We start from the raw sequence: 16,088 nt of genomic DNA, 5'->3' as shown, positions 1-16,088 counted from the left end.
CATGTTAATGACGCCAAGCCAGTAACGGATAGAGCACATCTACCTAATGCACGAAATGGAACCTAACGAAAATTCCGAAAGACCAAGATTATCCTAGCGGTCGTTTTGGAGTAGAGTAGAAACAATCGGAGAATAAATCGCGTAACACAACCTTCACCGAGTGATTTGTTGCGAGAGAAAACCGGGTCCCCTATCTTATCTGATGAGAATATGGCTAATCTGGGACTAGCGCCGCCCAACAACATTTTTCGAGCAGGAAACCACAGCCCGTCCCCGAATCCGCGCTGCGACAATCTCCTCCTCTTTCACCCTTCACCTCAACCCACCTCATCCGCCGTTGAGTTCCTTTCATCCCATTCTCCCAAAATACCCCCAATCCCCTAATACCATACATCATGTTGGCACGATCAGTTAAGGCGGCCCGTTTGGCCACTCCTCTGCGGGCTTGCTACGCCCCAGCAAACTCATTTTCATTGAGAAGAAATGTCACCACTGATGCCGCCTCTTCTCATGCGGATAAGAATGCTGTTCCAGCTGTAAGGATTTTACTTCTTTTCATTGCGACGCTTAATGCCTTTTTTCTTCATTGACTAATTATTGGTGTTTTTGAATTATAGGAAGATGACAAGAAATTCACCGTCAACCTTTCCCCAGAGAGCTTCGAGAGCTACAAGATTGAGGGACCTAGCACTGAGGTGGAAGTGTCAAAGAACGACTTGAAGAAGATGTACTTGGACATGGTCACTATTCGGTACGTACAATTGTTTTCTTCTAAAAATGAAATGGTGGGCGGGGTACCTAGTAGTGAGGAGTTTTTGTTATCTGGGGTCCCTGTTGTCGCAGCTAGTGGATGAGCTGTATACTTGGAATTCCCGGAGAAACGATACTGTTCATCCATCTACTCGATGGTGGATAGTTTATAAGCTCTGTATACTTCGATTCTGGCATCACCAGTATCGTAAATTTCCGTTGGGGTTTATCTTTTATTACGAGGGGCATGTGCTAGGATGCCCGGGTCCAACATTGAAGGCAACGCCGCAATACCAAGAAAGCTTACTAACAACCTGGTTTTATAGACGAATGGAGATGGCTGCCGACAAGCTCTACAAGGAGAAGAAGATCCGTGGATTCTGTCATTTGTCCACTGGTCAGGAAGCCGTCGCCGCCGGTATGGAGCATGCCCTTACCCCTGAGGACCATGTTATCACTGCCTACCGATGCCACGGTTTTGCCCTGATGCGTGGTGCGACTGTTAAGAGCATTATCGGAGAGCTTCTTGGACGACGAGAGGGAATTGCCTACGGAAAGGGCGGCTCTATGCACATGTTCTGCAAGGGTTTCTACGGTGGCAACGGAATTGTCGGTGCCCAGGTTCCTGTAGGCGCTGGTATCGGATTCGCCATGAAGTACTTGAACCAAAAGAACACCACCTTTGCCCTTTATGGTGACGGTGCATCCAACCAGGGCCAAGTTTTCGAGGCTTACAACATGGCCAAGCTTTGGGATATTCCAGTTGTTTTCGCTTGCGAGAGTTCGTCCTCTACTACTATCGTTGTTTCTTAAGCCTAGTCTCTGACATTAAATCGCAGACAACAAGTACGGAATGGGAACTGCGGCAAACAGGAGTTCTGCTTTGACCCAGTACTACCAGCGTGGACAGTACATCCCTGGTCTGAAGGTCAACGGAATGGACGTTCTTGCCGTTAAGCAGGCGAGTGCCTGGGCTAAGGAGTACACCATCAATGGTAACGGACCACTGGTTATGGAATTCGTCACATACCGTTACGGTGGACACTCTATGTCTGACCCTGGTACCACCTACCGTGTATGTTCCCCTTGTGTGTCTTGAATTGTTGGAACAGCCCAGCTTACAAAACATGTAGACCCGTGAGGAGGTTCAGCGCATGCGTTCAACTCAGGACCCCATCCAGGGTCTTAAGCAGAAGATCCTTGAGTGGGGCATTGTCTCTGAGGAGGACCTTAAGTCTCTTGACAAGCAGGCCAAGCAGTTGGTTGACAAGGAGGTTAAGGAGGCCGAGGAGGCACCCTTCCCAGAAAACACACCCAAGATTTTGTTTGAGGATATCTACGTCCGTGGTTCAGAGCCAGATTTCATGAAGGGCAGGACACTTGAGGAGACGTATGCAGCCCCCTTCTCCTTAGTATATCTGAATATCTAGCTTACTGACTTGAAAATAGACACTACTACAGGGAGTAAAGCGGACGATTTTTGGGTGACAATTAAGGTTGAGAGAGGGTCGTTGGCTTTGTATTTGGGGTTCGGCTTAGCATTGTAATTTACTAGAATCAATGCCCTTTGAAGTGCTGTTTTTAGATTTTTTTTTTTTAATTATTTGTTCAAAATAGGCAAGTTATTGGAATTCTGTTGCGGAACTTACCGGTAGTAGCTCTGGTGTTGTAGTTCAGCTCTCCAAAGCGGGAAATCCTTGTCAAGAATGCCCTAGGGTTAAGCACACATAAAATCTCCAGTAATTGCTTGGTCGTCATCCTACTAGGCTCATGGAATACATTAATCGACTTCATTCCTCTCTAAGGATACTCATAAAGTGATGATCTTCGAGCGTTTAAGCCGTGTACTATGTACATACTACATGTAGCTTACCTTAATCGGTGCTTTGTTAAGCACAGCACAACTCTAGTAGAGTCATTAGTACTTGCGTACATGTATTCCATGGTATTTCTTTTATACGAGATTGATTGTTAAAGATCGTTGATAAACAAATTACACTCTCGTTTATCGTCATCCAAACTCAATCATACATACACCCTTGTATCACCGACTGTCATCTCGTTGAATGAATACCGAGCAACGACCCTTACCTAGACTGGCCCGAGGTAGCGAATGCACCTCACTAGAACCCCGCTATGTTGTATATTAGTAGCCGGATCAGCAATTAACTACTACTACAACTACTACCACGATTTTTACCAAGTCAACAAATAAATGTCCTCAAAGTCCGTTAAAGCTTCTGTCCTACACGGAGTGAAAGATCTTCGTGTCGACTCTGTATCCCTCCCACCTCCCGGTCCTTCAGACCTTCAAATCGATGTTCGTTCAACGACGCTCTGCGGGTCAGACCTTCACTACTACCACCATTATCGCTTAGGCGATATTCTAGTGAACTCACCGATGGCTCCAGGACATGAGGCCTCTGGTATCGTGACTGCTGTGGGAGATTCCCTCACTTCTGACTGGAGTGTTGGCGACCGTGTCGCTCTCGAAGTTGGACTGCCATGTGAGAACTGCGATACCTGTAAGGGTGGGCGATATAATATATGCGCTGGGATGAGATTTAGGAGCAGTGCAAAGTCGACACCCCACTTTTGGGGAACCTTGCAGGAGACTATTAATCATCCCGCCAAATGGTGCCATAAGTGAGTCCTGACACCTTGGGGGCCAGTAATTTTTGGGGTCGAAAGAAGCTTTCTTCCTCGCCCACTCCCACGTCTTGATTTGTGTCACTCATTGCATAAGTGTAGACTACCACCAAATGTCTCGTATGCTACGGCATCTTTGATCGAGCCCCTTTCTGTTGCTATCCATTCGACTCGACGTACACTTCGCAATGGTAGCCTTGCACCAGGGTCTACAGTCCTTATCATCGGTGCTGGAGCTGTTGGCCTGCTTGTCGGTGCTATGGCTAAGCTTTCTGGAGCTTCACGCATCATTATCACGGATATTAATGAAGGTCGTACTGATTTTGCTGTCAAGGAAGGCTTTGCTACTCAAGGGTTTGCACCAAGATGATTTGACCTGACTATTGGAGCTTTCAACTGAGAATCCTCAATCAAAACTAGAATCGTGGTACCTCCACCAGCAAAGCGTCCAGAAACGATTGAAGAGAAGCTTGCCGTTGCAAAGGAGACTGCTGCAATCCTCACCAAAGCCGTCGACAGAGAGGGAAGTGGTGTAGATGCTACTTTCGAATGCACTGGCATGGAGACCTGCGTCCAAACTGGAATCTATGTAATACCCCAGTAAATCTTTCTCGTCCTGCCATGACTGACCCTTCCAGGCCACTCGCCCAGGAGGAACTCTCGTCCTGGTAGGGATGGGAGTCCCCATCCAAACCCTTCCGATATCTGCTGCTGCGCTCCGTGAAGTAGATATTGTTGGTAGCTTTAGATACGCGAACACGTATCCTACCGGCATTGAGATTGTATCGAAGGGGTTGATCCCAAATCTTGAGAAGATCATTACACATACTTTCCATGGGTTGAGCCAAGTTGAGAATGCATTTAGTATGGCTAGTAGACAGAGGGACGATGAAGGGAACTTGGTTATCAAGGTCGAGTGTTCTATGCCAGAGAAATGATTATACATTAGCCGCTTTATAGATAGTTATTGTCGATGGTTTCTTCGCCAGAGTAGCTTTGGAAGATGGTTTATTAGACACATATTCGCTTATTTTCAGTTCTTGCCTCATAAGGTTCGTGATTGTCTGGCCGGTTGTCCCTTGATACTAATCGATGACCGTGGCTGGACTTCGACACAGGAGACGGCTCCGTGACGTCAATTCCCCTACTCAACCATATGTAGTTATGGTCAAACTGCTAGTGAAAATCATTATTCTCCCATTTTCAGAACTCACAAGTACACAATCAAATGTCCACTAGTCATGGTCACAAATCCACCGCCGAAGAAGTCGCAAACCAAAGACGCCAGCTCATCCTCGTTGTCTCAGGCGAATCCAGCCCCCAGGTAGCAGAGCGTCTCTCAGCAGAGATAGGTATAAACTATATTGGTGGCACTAGTATCCTCAGGGAATGCAACGAGAACAGCGACCAAGCAAAAGTATGGTCCTCCATGCATCCTCTTGCAGTGTAAGTGGGCACTGAGCAGGCGTTGATCAGTATTGCTGTCTAGGAGCTCGCAGAGGTGTGTCAGAAGATCTCGGAGCACACGGGGATTGCAATCCTTACACTGCCCGAATACACATTCCCGCTGAAGCAGCTCAGACAGGCGGTGCCGAAGGATGTGGACGTTAGATTTATCATCTGCGATGATGATGGTGGGGCTGGTGCATTGGAGGAGAGGGGGGTGAGTGGATGTCGGTTTATAAGAGTGGTGGTGGATGAGGAGCATGGGGGCGTCGAGAACGTTGTCAGAAAGATTGAAGCGGAGGTTTGGGGGGCTGGGTCCTAAGTGAGAAGGACCTGTAATACTTGGATCGGAAGAGGCGTTCTGTTATTAACATTAATTATTGTAGTGCAAGAGATCAATTGGTGTCTAATGTCTGCTTCACAGAATATCATTCGAGGTTGACATAATATGTATGCGTCTAAGGTGTCTTTCGAGGCCGTCTCGAGCCCATTCACTTGAGGATTCAGCTCTAGGTACACCCGCAACAGTAAGGACTTGGACCGAGCCACCACCGAAAGACCAGGCTTCAGCTTTCCCCCTTCTCGCCAAGCTCGAAGCAACAAACACCCGCAGCCCCGAAAAAAAAAACCACCGCAGCTCTACGTTGCCCGGTGCCACAGCTGCTAACCTGCAATTCCTCCATCCTTACTTCGACCGAACTAGTAACATCCCCCACCCAGGAGCTTCGATAGATGGGTAGCCCGATGAAGTGGTCATACGGGATTTAACCTTTCTGCTTGCTCAGCAATTAAGACTCACATGCCTATAAGTTTGCGACGTTTGATCCTGGCCAGATAAAGCTTGAACGCCCATCAACAAAGAACTGAGGAGGGCAAGATTCCCTCCAGATCATCCGAGGAGATCATTCATTACCTGACTTCACTTTGTTAGTGGTCTATACCCTTTGATTAGGATTCGAAAGACGCGATTCTACCGTCTCAATTTATACCCTATCAAGTTGATTAGATAGCTCTCTACTCTACATGGAGCCTGGGAACAACCGCATCGCTTGTTCGCTCTCTAATGTCACAGAAGAAGCAAGAGTTCTCTCTATTCTTGGGTGTTATTCTAACTTAGATCTTCATCCGAAAAGAAGGACATCTATCTTATATCTTCCCAGAGTTCTCAGATAGACGGGAGGATATAACTATCACAAGTGGAGCAAATTCCTTACTGGCAGTTTATTCCCCGAGGACAAGAGAGATAGAGAAAGCTACAGAAAGACATCCGCTGGGATGAGCCCCCTTAGGAAGAGGATTGCTCCTCTTTTCCTGTCCCAACCGATGGTTGGCGAAATCCTGATCTACCACCAACTCTTCCTTGCCTGATCCTCGCCTTTGAACGTCGGCCACATGGCAGAAAGGGGATCAGTACATGCTACTTTGAGCTTCTTTAGCTCTTATGAGAAGGCTTTCACGTCCTGTTTAAGTGAAATCTTTGAGATATGGGTGTCGAGATTACGGACAGTAATAACCGAGTGATAGTTTGTGACTAATACGAGAATTTCCTGAGGACAACTTCACCTGGTATCGAGTATGAGAGTTTTGCCTCAAATCAAAAACAAAATGTTTACAATGTCACCGTCGCACCACTTTCAAGGTCCTAAACGACAGCTGCGCAGATGCAACGATGGGCTACACAGCCACATACGGCTCTCCCTTTAGCACGAACCATGAATACCAATCCCTACTGTGGCACTGGCGATCAATAATAAAGCACCCAGGCCTTATCATGGATACGCAAGTCAGGAGGTAAATCAAGGCCGGAAGCTAATGAAGCTGCGCCCCATAGAGACATCTAGTCCCCCGCATTTGCTTCCTCGTCCTTATACTACGGATTGAACGAGCCTCTACATATTCGAAGTATCCTACACCAAAGAGAGCCAAAATTTAACCGTTCATATAGTCCCCGTCACTATTATCAATCATCCTGGACTCTTTCAGATATCCGTCGATACTATCATTGCCTCCCCATTACTAAGCCTCGGGCTGCAAAAACCTCGTGATGCTGCTGCAAGGTGGCGAAGCACTTTGCCTCGCAGATCAAGGGCTTAGCTGCAGATCATATTTACGGATACGCAGTGGCTGAGAAAGTGTAGGCAATAGTTGAAGGTCAATGATAAAACTACATCATACTTACAACCGATGGTTTGTGATTGACACATTTTCGCCAGCCGCTGATTTTAATTTAGATTAGTGATCAATCAGGTATTTCTGCCTAGAATTTTAAGAAAAAGGCGCATTCTAATGTTCCCAACGTCGACGATGTAATAGGCCTATAAACAATTAGCATCTCGCGCTCCATTTATGTGATGTTCGGCGTTTAGCATGAGCGTTTCATAACCCAACTGCCAAGAACTCGAGCTCCAGAAAGGCAAGTCCAACGTCCCAAGGCCCCAAAACCCAAAACAGATAGGCCGCAAAGGCACAACCTGTCATCGCCTGATTAGTGATTTCGAGATCTCCTCCACACACAGTTTTATGCTATTCCCCGAGATACGCATGTGTGTGGTAATTTTTCGGGAGCTTGATTGATCTGATACTTGTTTCACTTCGCAGATCCAGAGTATCAATTGATCTGGCTGGTGGGCACATGTACTCTGCCTAGGTACTTACACTTACACGTCTTTGCGTCTAACACATGGTGTATCATGATCATGATGGTGCCATGCGCTTGTGCAAACTCGCACCTACCCTCCTAAACCAGGCGGTTGCAATAGAAGCACATGTACCTATAATACCCCCTACCCCCCGGTCTTATAGACGGACCATGGTATTATATACATTATGGATAAACAAAAATACAACTCCTCACAGGTACGTATGTATTGGCGCGTGGGTAGAGATAAAGTAGCATGTCTGTGGAGTGATCATGATCTATGTAATCCCATTGAGACGAATGGGGTTTCCTCCCCTATACATACATGCGGCAGCGGCTAAGAAAGTTTCCGGGAAGCAATCAGAAGTTTAGAGAAGCGAGCTGAGGGAGAAAGGCTTGCAATTGATCGATCAACAGATTCCTGTAGGTACTCACTCTACCTTGGCTACATGTATGTTGGTACTCGTATCAAAATATCAGCAGGCTGGGAGAGAGTGCTATGGGATTAGTAAACAACAATATCCACAGAACCAGGAGCAGGAGGTGAGGTTTGCCCGATGTGATAGTATTCATCAAGACTCAGAAGCTCTTTACCTTAGACACCGACAACACATCTACTTATAAACAGAGCTCTAATCACAATACCTTTAATGCCAAGCAAAGCATGCCTAATTACTCCATTTATATATGCAGACCAGGATCACTAGCAACTACCTATTGAGTGTTATTACTTTACTTTATCCCAACCACCCCCCATGGCATCAAATTAGCCAAGAAAAAAATTCATGCTCGCGAAACCTGTTGATGATAGCTCTACACCTCAGTGCATATTCACCCTCAATCCGCGGGTCTTTAACCTAAAATCTGGGCTGCGTATGAGGTTGATTTGATGATTTGCAGTAACACACGCGTTCGTTCGTTCCGGATAACACGGCACGCGAGCAATTGTTGAAGTCGAAGCTTGCATGCCGTCGACAATGACATTGCGAATTCCTATTTTAAAACGCCCCTCCCGACGTACCCTTTTGAAAACATCACCAAAACCCTGTTTCTACATACCTGCTCCAAAGTTGTTGAGTTGACAACATACCATACCAAGCTCTCTCTCTCCAAGCTGAGCATGCTACCCAATTTCTTGCGCGGACCCTCTCCTGCACTCTACTATACGGGGACTAATAATATAATATCTGATCGACCTGAGGACGGATGGACGAGCGAGGCATTTGACATCAACGATGTCAGGGGCGAGTTTCAAGGATCCCTTCTGGGCCAACGGCTTTTTCGCGGTAGATTTCGTCACCGCTTGTTTGCACAATATCCACATCCACTCTTTTTTTTTCTTCTCTGGGTGAAGGAGAAGGGAGAGGCGTGGGGCTTACGCAGCCCTTCCCCGCTGCCAAGAGATGTAGATTGAAATATTGTGGACGTGGTGTTACCTGGCGGGGGGGAAGGCTCGCCCGGGCGGATGAGGTCCGAATTGATTGTGGAAAGGGAAAAGAAAAAAGGAATAATTGTCCCGGGGTAGCTCTGTGTAGACTGGGGATTATATTGGATTGGGGAGCAGGCGACGTACTCTGCGATGCGTACTCTCTCTCTTTACAGAGTAGATAGAGTGCTAACTGCAATATCGTGAGGATTGAACGACATGTTTGAAGTCCTGGAATGCCACGCGGCTCATGGAGGTTTCATGCGAGAGATATTCTAACTCTAACTCTGCTTTTGATAGCATAGCCTAACGCCGCTTTGGATAGGGCATGTTAGTTGCGTGTATGTAGGAGGTTGTAGTATGGAGGAATTCAAGTGCTGCTGCAGAAGCACAAGAAGCACGAGACACAAGTTCCAGAGAACAGAATGCGGAGATCATTACCCAAAGGGACTTCCCCGTAGCGGCTCCTTTTCTTACACATCCGCGCATAAAAAACCGTGATAGGTAGAGTTTAAATTGCACTTCTGCTACATAACTCTTGACCTCGTAACTTACATAAACAGCACTTGATTGCAGTCACCCACCTGGAACATTCGTACAACCATGCAAACCCAGGTAAAAAGTAGTATTAGCTGGGAAAAGAGGGGAAAGCAAGCAGAAGAAGCACAAAAAGCCATAGAGGAGAGTCAAAGAGAGAGGTCAATCCCATCACTTACGTACTTGCCCCGGCCCTATCGACACAGAGACATAAATCGCCATACCTACATGTATCCAGATGTCAGTTGTGCCAATGGCGGCCGCAGTCAGGGGGGTCCGGCCGATTGGTCGGGGATTGTTGCAGTGGGTGGTGGTGGGCGAGTTAGTAGCATCAACATACATGGGGGGGGGCTTTCCCAAACAAGCACCCAAGCACGAGAGGACCCTTCCCTTTCACCCCCCTTCCCGCTTCCCAAGAGTTTGATGGGAGGAAATGTATGTCTTGGAAGTTGAAAAAAAAGGCTCGGTCCGGGTCAGCCTTGCCCAAATGGAATTCTCCTGGATCCTCTCCCCTCACTCACTCACTGATCTTGGATTTGTTCGATTCGTTCATTCGTTCATTCTTCTTCTCCCTCCCTCCGCCTACTGCTCCCACGCACGCACACACTCGTTTTTATATAATCCGTCCAGTGTTCGGAGCTCTCCCTTATCTATTAAGCTTGCTCCCTTTCCTTTTTTCCCTTACTGTCGTTCCTTGATATAGACGGACCTGGTTCTTTTTATATACATATATATATCCACCTAGCTGGGGCCGGCCGTATTTTGCCTACTGCTACTACTACCGACTACTACTATTGCCTGCTACTACAACAACTGCCACCACCACTACCACTCAACAGCCAGGGGCTTCTGTCATCATCCTTCCGTAATCCAGGTCCAGGACCTAGTTAGACTAGAGGGCACGCGACTGAAGAGGACCGATCACTAAACCACCACTCACTCACTCACTCACTTTACTACATATAGCCATCACCTATCCCACCTCCGATTGCAGCAAAAGCAACATAATACTTTGAGTAGTAGTTTGGGAAAACAGCAAAAAAGAAAAAAGGAAACGGGGAATTAATAATTCGAATACAATACCATCACAAATACACACACTCATACACAGACACTGCACATACATACACAATGCGATTCCATTCACTGTTACTTGGGATTGCGGCGTTGGGGTCCATGGCGTCGGGGGCCGCAATAGTGGCGAGGGAGGAGAAGAAGCCCGCCGCCCCGGAGCCGCCCAGTACAAAGTACTTTCGTAAGTTCTGGCCCTCCTGTTGGTTCGTGGTGGTGAGAGTGCAGTTGCTAACGGACTTGGTGTAACTTCTAGATGAGCCTGGGTTCGTTTTTTTACTCTCTCCATCCACCCCTCCCGCTTCGCCTATCATCGGCATATAGCTAACATAATTCTACCCCACAGCCGAAATGATCTTACGGGACACTATGACGCACGATTCTTCAAAGAGGTTGTCGACTACGATGAGCGACGGGACACATTAACGCATCTCGCCAAAGCCTGGCTCCAGACCACGGCGAAGGAGGGAATCGAGACCTGGATCGCCCACGGCACCCTTCTCGGCTGGTGGTGGAGCGGAAACGTCAGTTCCCTACCCCCCCCCCCCCCCCCCCCCCCGGGCGCCGACCTTCGTAACGGTTCATGCTGACAGTGCCTATAGATTCTGCCCTGGGACTGGGATCTCGATGTCCAAATGTCGGCCAACACGCTGACTATGATTGGCGAGAAGTACAACATGACACGGCACCACTACACCTCCGAGGACGGCACAATACAACGCGAGTACCTGCTCGACGTGAACCCGTGGATCTGGCAGCGCGTGCGCGGCGACGGGAACAACATCATTGATGCGCGCTGGGTGGATGTGCGCAACGGGCTGTACATCGACATCACCGGCATTGCCGAGACGAACCCGGACACGCCGGGGATCCTCAACTGCAAGAACTACCACAGATACAAGGTGAGCCCTTCTCCCCCCCCCCCCCTCCCAGTGTCTCAAAGACGCAGAAGACTGACGGGAAACCCTGATGATGTGTAGCCCGAGGATATCTGGCCGCTGCGTGACACAATGTTCGAGGGCGTCCCCGCAAAGATCCCGTACAACTTTGACGAGATCCTGATGAAGGAGTACAAGGCCAAGGCGCTCGTGGTGACCGAGTACGAGGGCCACCGGTGGAACACGCACACAAAGACGTGGGACCGTGCGCCGGAGGTGCCGGCGGGCCGCCAGGCGGAGAACCTCATGAAGACGGTCAGGGAGCCCGAGAAGTACTCGACGGTCGAGTCGGGCGGCTTCTTCTATAACGCCTTTAGGCTGCTGCATTGGTGGTGATCGGCTGGCTAGCTAGCCGTCTAGACATCTAGGAAATCATCTATCTGCATCTCTCTTCTTCTTCTTTCTTCTGCTTTTTAAAATTTCTCTGGCCCTGTTAGGGGGTTTTGCATGGTTATGTCCGTTGGGAAAGATTTGGGAGGGTATCTTTTTTTTATCATCTTTTTTTTGAACATAGTATTGGTTCTAGTTTTTCATGACCTGGTTTGGGATTTTGGGTAGACGGGGAGATGTTTCTGTATATTTTTTCTTTCCTTTTCTTTCTCGTTCTTCCCTGACCTTCTTTTTACACTACAACTTGAGGAGGGCGGCTCCTCGTTGTTATATCCTTTCTTTTATTGTTTTTCTGCATTAATCCGCATTCATTGGAGGGTCGATTCATCCAGGTAGGTAAGTAGTAGGCGTGCCAATCACTTCAACCACCACCATCAGGTGGGGAGGAAGAAAACAAAGGGCAGGAAGGACGGGCACCGTTCTATAGGCTACTTGGATTTGGAGTTTTGTCTTTTTTTTTGGTGTCCCTTTTGGGTTATCATATCTACATTTACGCACTTTCTGGCGCACACGTCAGGGTCATCATTCATTTACAACTACAGTAGGGGGGCTTATAGCTATTAATTTTTGTTTCTTTTCTTTGTATGTATGTTATGTAGTGTCTATTCTAATTCGAAGCAATCTACGGCTATCTGTGACGTTGTGAGTGGTGGTGACGGCGGTGATAGTTGTATGTATGGTGGTGATCGTGCGCGTGCTGGCGATGACGTTGTGGATCGCCTCTCTGCCAATCCGATTATTTCTTGGTATTTGCTGCGCTGCGCTGTGCTGTGCCGTGCTGTGCTGTGCAACCCCGGCAGAAGCGAAAGTCGACGGCCCCGCATAACTCTCATCCCCAATACCCACATATACGCTCTCTCTCTCCACACTCCATTACTCGAGAGAGAGACCAACTCCCCGCCACCGCACCCAGGCAGAGAGAGAGACAGACACAGACCACAGCAAGCGCGATGCCGGTCCCTCTCCTACGAGTCCGCCCGCCACTGGGCCTGCGGGCAACTCCCACACGCGCACTCCAGAACCTCCACCGCAGCAGCCCTCTCGCCGCCCGAACCTCCGCCCACCTCCTCCTCCTCCGGCGCCTCAGCTCGTCCCCGGCCCCGCAGCGCTACAACCACCGGCCCCCGTCCTTCTTCGCCCGCGCCCGCCACTCCTGGAACGACACGAAGGTCGAATGGTACACCATCCCCGTCGGCCTCGGCATCCTCGTCGTCGCCCTCTCGCAGCTGCGCAAGCGCTACTCCTCCAGCTCCGCCACCACCACCACCACCACCACCTCCTCCCCCGAGGAAAAGCCAATCCGCCCAATGGGCGCATGGCAGGTCCAGGTGCTGTCCACGCTCCCGCTCAAGGCGCTGTCCTACTACTGGGGCGTGTTCAACGAGATCCCGCTGCCGACGTTCCTGCGCGTGCCGGGCTTCAAGCTGTACGCCTGGATCTTTGGCGTCAACCTGTCCGAAGTCGGCGAGGACGATCTGCGCTCGTATCGCAACCTGGCTGAGTTCTTCTACCGCAAGCTGAAGCCGGGGGTGCGGCCGATTGACCCCCGCGAGGGCGCCGTGGTGTCGCCCGCGGATGGGAGGGTGCTGCAGTTTGGGGAGGTGCATGCCGGCGGGCTGGTCGAGCAGGTGAAGGGGATGACGTACTCGCTTGATGCGCTGCTGGGCGCGCCGGCGTCGGAGACCGATACGTCGCCGAATCCGGGGGAGCTGGTGAAGCGCAAGCTGGAAGGGAAAGGCGTGGAGACGCAGGCACGATATGGCAAGGGCGGAGATACAGACCGTGAGGTGACGCATGTGGCCAGTGACGAGGAGTTTGCGAATGTCAATGGTATATCGTACACTCTTCCCTCGCTGCTCTCCGGGGATAAGGACGCCCACAACACCAGCGGTGATGAAACCCCACAAGACGTCTCACTCCCGCAAGAAACCACCACCTCCGCCGTCGCCACTGTCGGCCGTGATCTTGCCCGCGGGAGCTGGTGGAGCGGGAGCAGCGGCGACAAGCGCCTCTTCTTCGCCGTCATCTACCTCGCCCCGGGCGACTACCACCGCTTCCACTCGCCCGTCAACTGGGTCGTCGAACGGCGCCGCCACTTCGCCGGCGAGCTGTACTCGGTGTCGCCGTGGCTGCAGAGTCGGCTGCCGGGGCTGTTCACGCTGAATGAGCGCGTGGTGCTGCTGGGGCGGTGGAAGTACGGCATGTTCTCCATGACGCCCGTGGGCGCGACGAATGTTGGCTCCATCAAGATCAATTTCGATCGGGAGCTGAGGACGAACAGTCTTACGCACGATGCGACGAAGGCCGATAGTGAGGGTGGGTATGCGGAGGCGAGTTATCGCGGGGCGAGCGTGCTGCTGGGGGGACATCCGGTGCCTAAGGGCGCTGAGATTGGCGGGTTTAATTTGGGGAGTACGGTGGTGTTGGTGTTTGAAGCGCCAGCGGCCAGGCCGGACGGGAAGGGGGGCTTTAGGTTCACGGTCGAGAGGGGCCAGTATATCAAGGTCGGTGAGGCCTTGGGTGTGGTTGAAGACCCGTGAATGGGTGAGAACTTTTTAAAAGGGTCTTTTTCTTATTTTCTTTCTTCCTTTCTTTGTATCGTATATATTTGTAGCTATGAATCTAGATTGTTTGTTCTCCTCAAGTGTTCTTCTTCCCGGATTGTATGTATTTATTTGTAGCTAGGCTGTGGTGCAGTGCAGCTTTCCTTCTCCAGGAGCAGTGCTCCTGTCAATGATCACGAGACAGGAAACACTCTCGTCCCGTCAGAAAGGTGGGAGGGTCAATGATTGAAGGGCAGTGTCAATGATTACGGCCATCCGATAACGTGATGCAACCAATCGGGTATCCCGCAGCTATCAGATGGCGCTAGCCATGCAGTGCCCGCCAGTGACGTCTTCGGGCCCGTTCCCTTCCGTTCCCTTCCTCCCTTCCTCCCTTCCTCCCTTCCTCCCCCCCTCCCTTCCTCCCTTCCTCAGCCTCAATAAACCGCAGCCTCACACCAACGGCAGCTGTCATACCCCACACAAACCAAAGCTACATCAAACCCATCCACAGCTCGTCCACCAGCTACATCCGCGACTCCCAGAAATAGCTCCATAGCTGGCAATTCCTCCCTCTCTCCCTCAGTCCGGACGAATGCTGAGACTCGGACCTCTGCGAATCCGGCCGTTTGCGACCAGGCTGCCCCGACTCCCCTCAATTGCAACGATAATCCATGGCCGGCGCGCGTTTCTGGCAAGTGTGCAGTACTCGAATAAGCTTTCGGGCACATGGTTCGACTCGTCGCAGCCCCGCAAGGACCTTGGTGGGTCAGATGCCGACGGAAAGAAGCCCGTCGACGAGCGAACCCTGAACCTGGGGAAGAGTATGTGCAATCCCCCCCCCCCCCCCCCACCCCCGGTGATACATACAATTGAGTGTTACAAAGAGCTAACGCGCAACCCCGCGCAAGCACAGCAATCCGAATCCTACAAGAACGCATGCCCACACTGCTACAATCCCCGCTCCCCAGCGAGATCCTCTCCCCCAACATAAGCCTAGTGCTCTTCCCCACCACACATCCAAACCTACCCACGGTGCGTGGGCGCCTGGCCTATATCGCAGCGCTGTGGACGTCACCCGTGGCATGGGGCCGCCTACCCAGCCGCGACCTCAGGCTCCATGTGCTCAGCGAGCGCATGCTCAGCGGCGAGAGGCTGGTTGTGAAGTGGCGCACTACGGATGTCGGCGGTGATGACACGGTTGGGGTGCGCGGTGGAACGACGGCGGTCGAGCAGGGAGGGTTCTGTGGGATATTTGTATTTGAGTTTGATGAGAAGGGGAGGATACTAACGCATACGATTGAGAATGCGGAGGAGGGTCTGGGCGGGGAGCAGCCGGGAGGGTTCATTACGGTGACGGAGTGGCTGCTGGGGAAGGCGAAGGGAAAAAAGGAGGGCGGGGGGTTGGCATGGCAGTGCGAGAGGCGGTAGGGAGAGTGTTCCTTTCGTGATGGGTTCGCAAGTTCGTGGGGCTCTGTCTCTCTTTTCTCTCCCCTCAATCGAGCACTGTAAATAGTAGTTATCCTGTTCGTTTTTTATTGCTTCCTTTTGTTGTGGCTTCCGGTTGTACATTATTATCGTTGGGTGTATTTCTCCAAAGCTGTGGTTGGCTGGTTAGTAGAGCTCGCCCGATTCGGATGTTTAAGTAAACCCGGGGCTGAAGGCGTTTAAGCACTTACTTGCACGTGCAGTACTTATGT

General features: G+C 50.4%; 6 protein-coding genes across 6 annotated transcripts; all 6 read left to right on the top strand.

Annotated features, from left to right (window-relative positions):
- Positions 1-395: 395 nt before the first annotated feature.
- H6S33_011345 (uncharacterized protein) lies at positions 396-2,218 on the top strand (the record flags this gene model as incomplete). The annotated part of the gene is made up of 6 exons (XM_044842697.1): positions 396-536; positions 618-751; positions 1,077-1,531; positions 1,590-1,825; positions 1,884-2,140; positions 2,200-2,218. 6 exons carry the CDS (start codon positions 396-398, stop codon positions 2,216-2,218), a joined length of 1,242 nt encoding a protein of 413 aa, XP_044696113.1.
- A 747-nt stretch (positions 2,219-2,965) lies between these two features.
- On the top strand, positions 2,966-4,337 carry H6S33_011344 (uncharacterized protein; the record flags this gene model as incomplete). The annotated part of the gene is made up of 4 exons (XM_044842696.1): positions 2,966-3,396; positions 3,502-3,753; positions 3,820-3,988; positions 4,038-4,337. The coding sequence occupies 4 exons, from the start codon at positions 2,966-2,968 to the stop codon at positions 4,335-4,337; spliced, it is 1,152 nt and encodes a 383-aa protein (XP_044696112.1).
- A 290-nt stretch (positions 4,338-4,627) lies between these two features.
- Positions 4,628-5,167, top strand: H6S33_011343 (uncharacterized protein; the record flags this gene model as incomplete). Its single annotated transcript, XM_044842695.1, has 2 exons — positions 4,628-4,816; positions 4,889-5,167. The coding sequence occupies 2 exons, from the start codon at positions 4,628-4,630 to the stop codon at positions 5,165-5,167; spliced, it is 468 nt and encodes a 155-aa protein (XP_044696111.1).
- Positions 5,168-10,577: 5,410 nt separating this feature from the next.
- Positions 10,578-11,791, top strand: H6S33_011342 (uncharacterized protein; the record flags this gene model as incomplete). Its single annotated transcript, XM_044842694.1, has 5 exons — positions 10,578-10,701; positions 10,774-10,783; positions 10,864-11,041; positions 11,120-11,419; positions 11,498-11,791. The coding sequence occupies 5 exons, from the start codon at positions 10,578-10,580 to the stop codon at positions 11,789-11,791; spliced, it is 906 nt and encodes a 301-aa protein (XP_044696110.1).
- A 1,004-nt stretch (positions 11,792-12,795) lies between these two features.
- H6S33_011341 (uncharacterized protein) lies at positions 12,796-14,385 on the top strand (the record flags this gene model as incomplete). Its single annotated transcript, XM_044842691.1, has 1 exon — positions 12,796-14,385. One exon carries the CDS (start codon positions 12,796-12,798, stop codon positions 14,383-14,385), a length of 1,590 nt encoding a protein of 529 aa, XP_044696109.1.
- Positions 14,386-14,983: 598 nt separating this feature from the next.
- Positions 14,984-15,819, top strand: H6S33_011340 (uncharacterized protein; the record flags this gene model as incomplete). Its single annotated transcript, XM_044842690.1, has 2 exons — positions 14,984-15,212; positions 15,305-15,819. The coding sequence occupies 2 exons, from the start codon at positions 14,984-14,986 to the stop codon at positions 15,817-15,819; spliced, it is 744 nt and encodes a 247-aa protein (XP_044696108.1).
- Positions 15,820-16,088: the final 269 nt, after the last annotated feature.

Source organism: Morchella sextelata (assembly GCF_020137385.1).
Source record: "Morchella sextelata strain SCLS chromosome Unknown scls_6, whole genome shotgun sequence".
In the NCBI taxonomy this organism is placed as follows: Eukaryota; Fungi; Ascomycota; class Pezizomycetes; order Pezizales; family Morchellaceae; genus Morchella; species Morchella sextelata.
The sequence above is the reverse complement of the archived record's forward strand: the minus strand, read 5'-3'. Positions and strand labels throughout refer to the sequence as shown.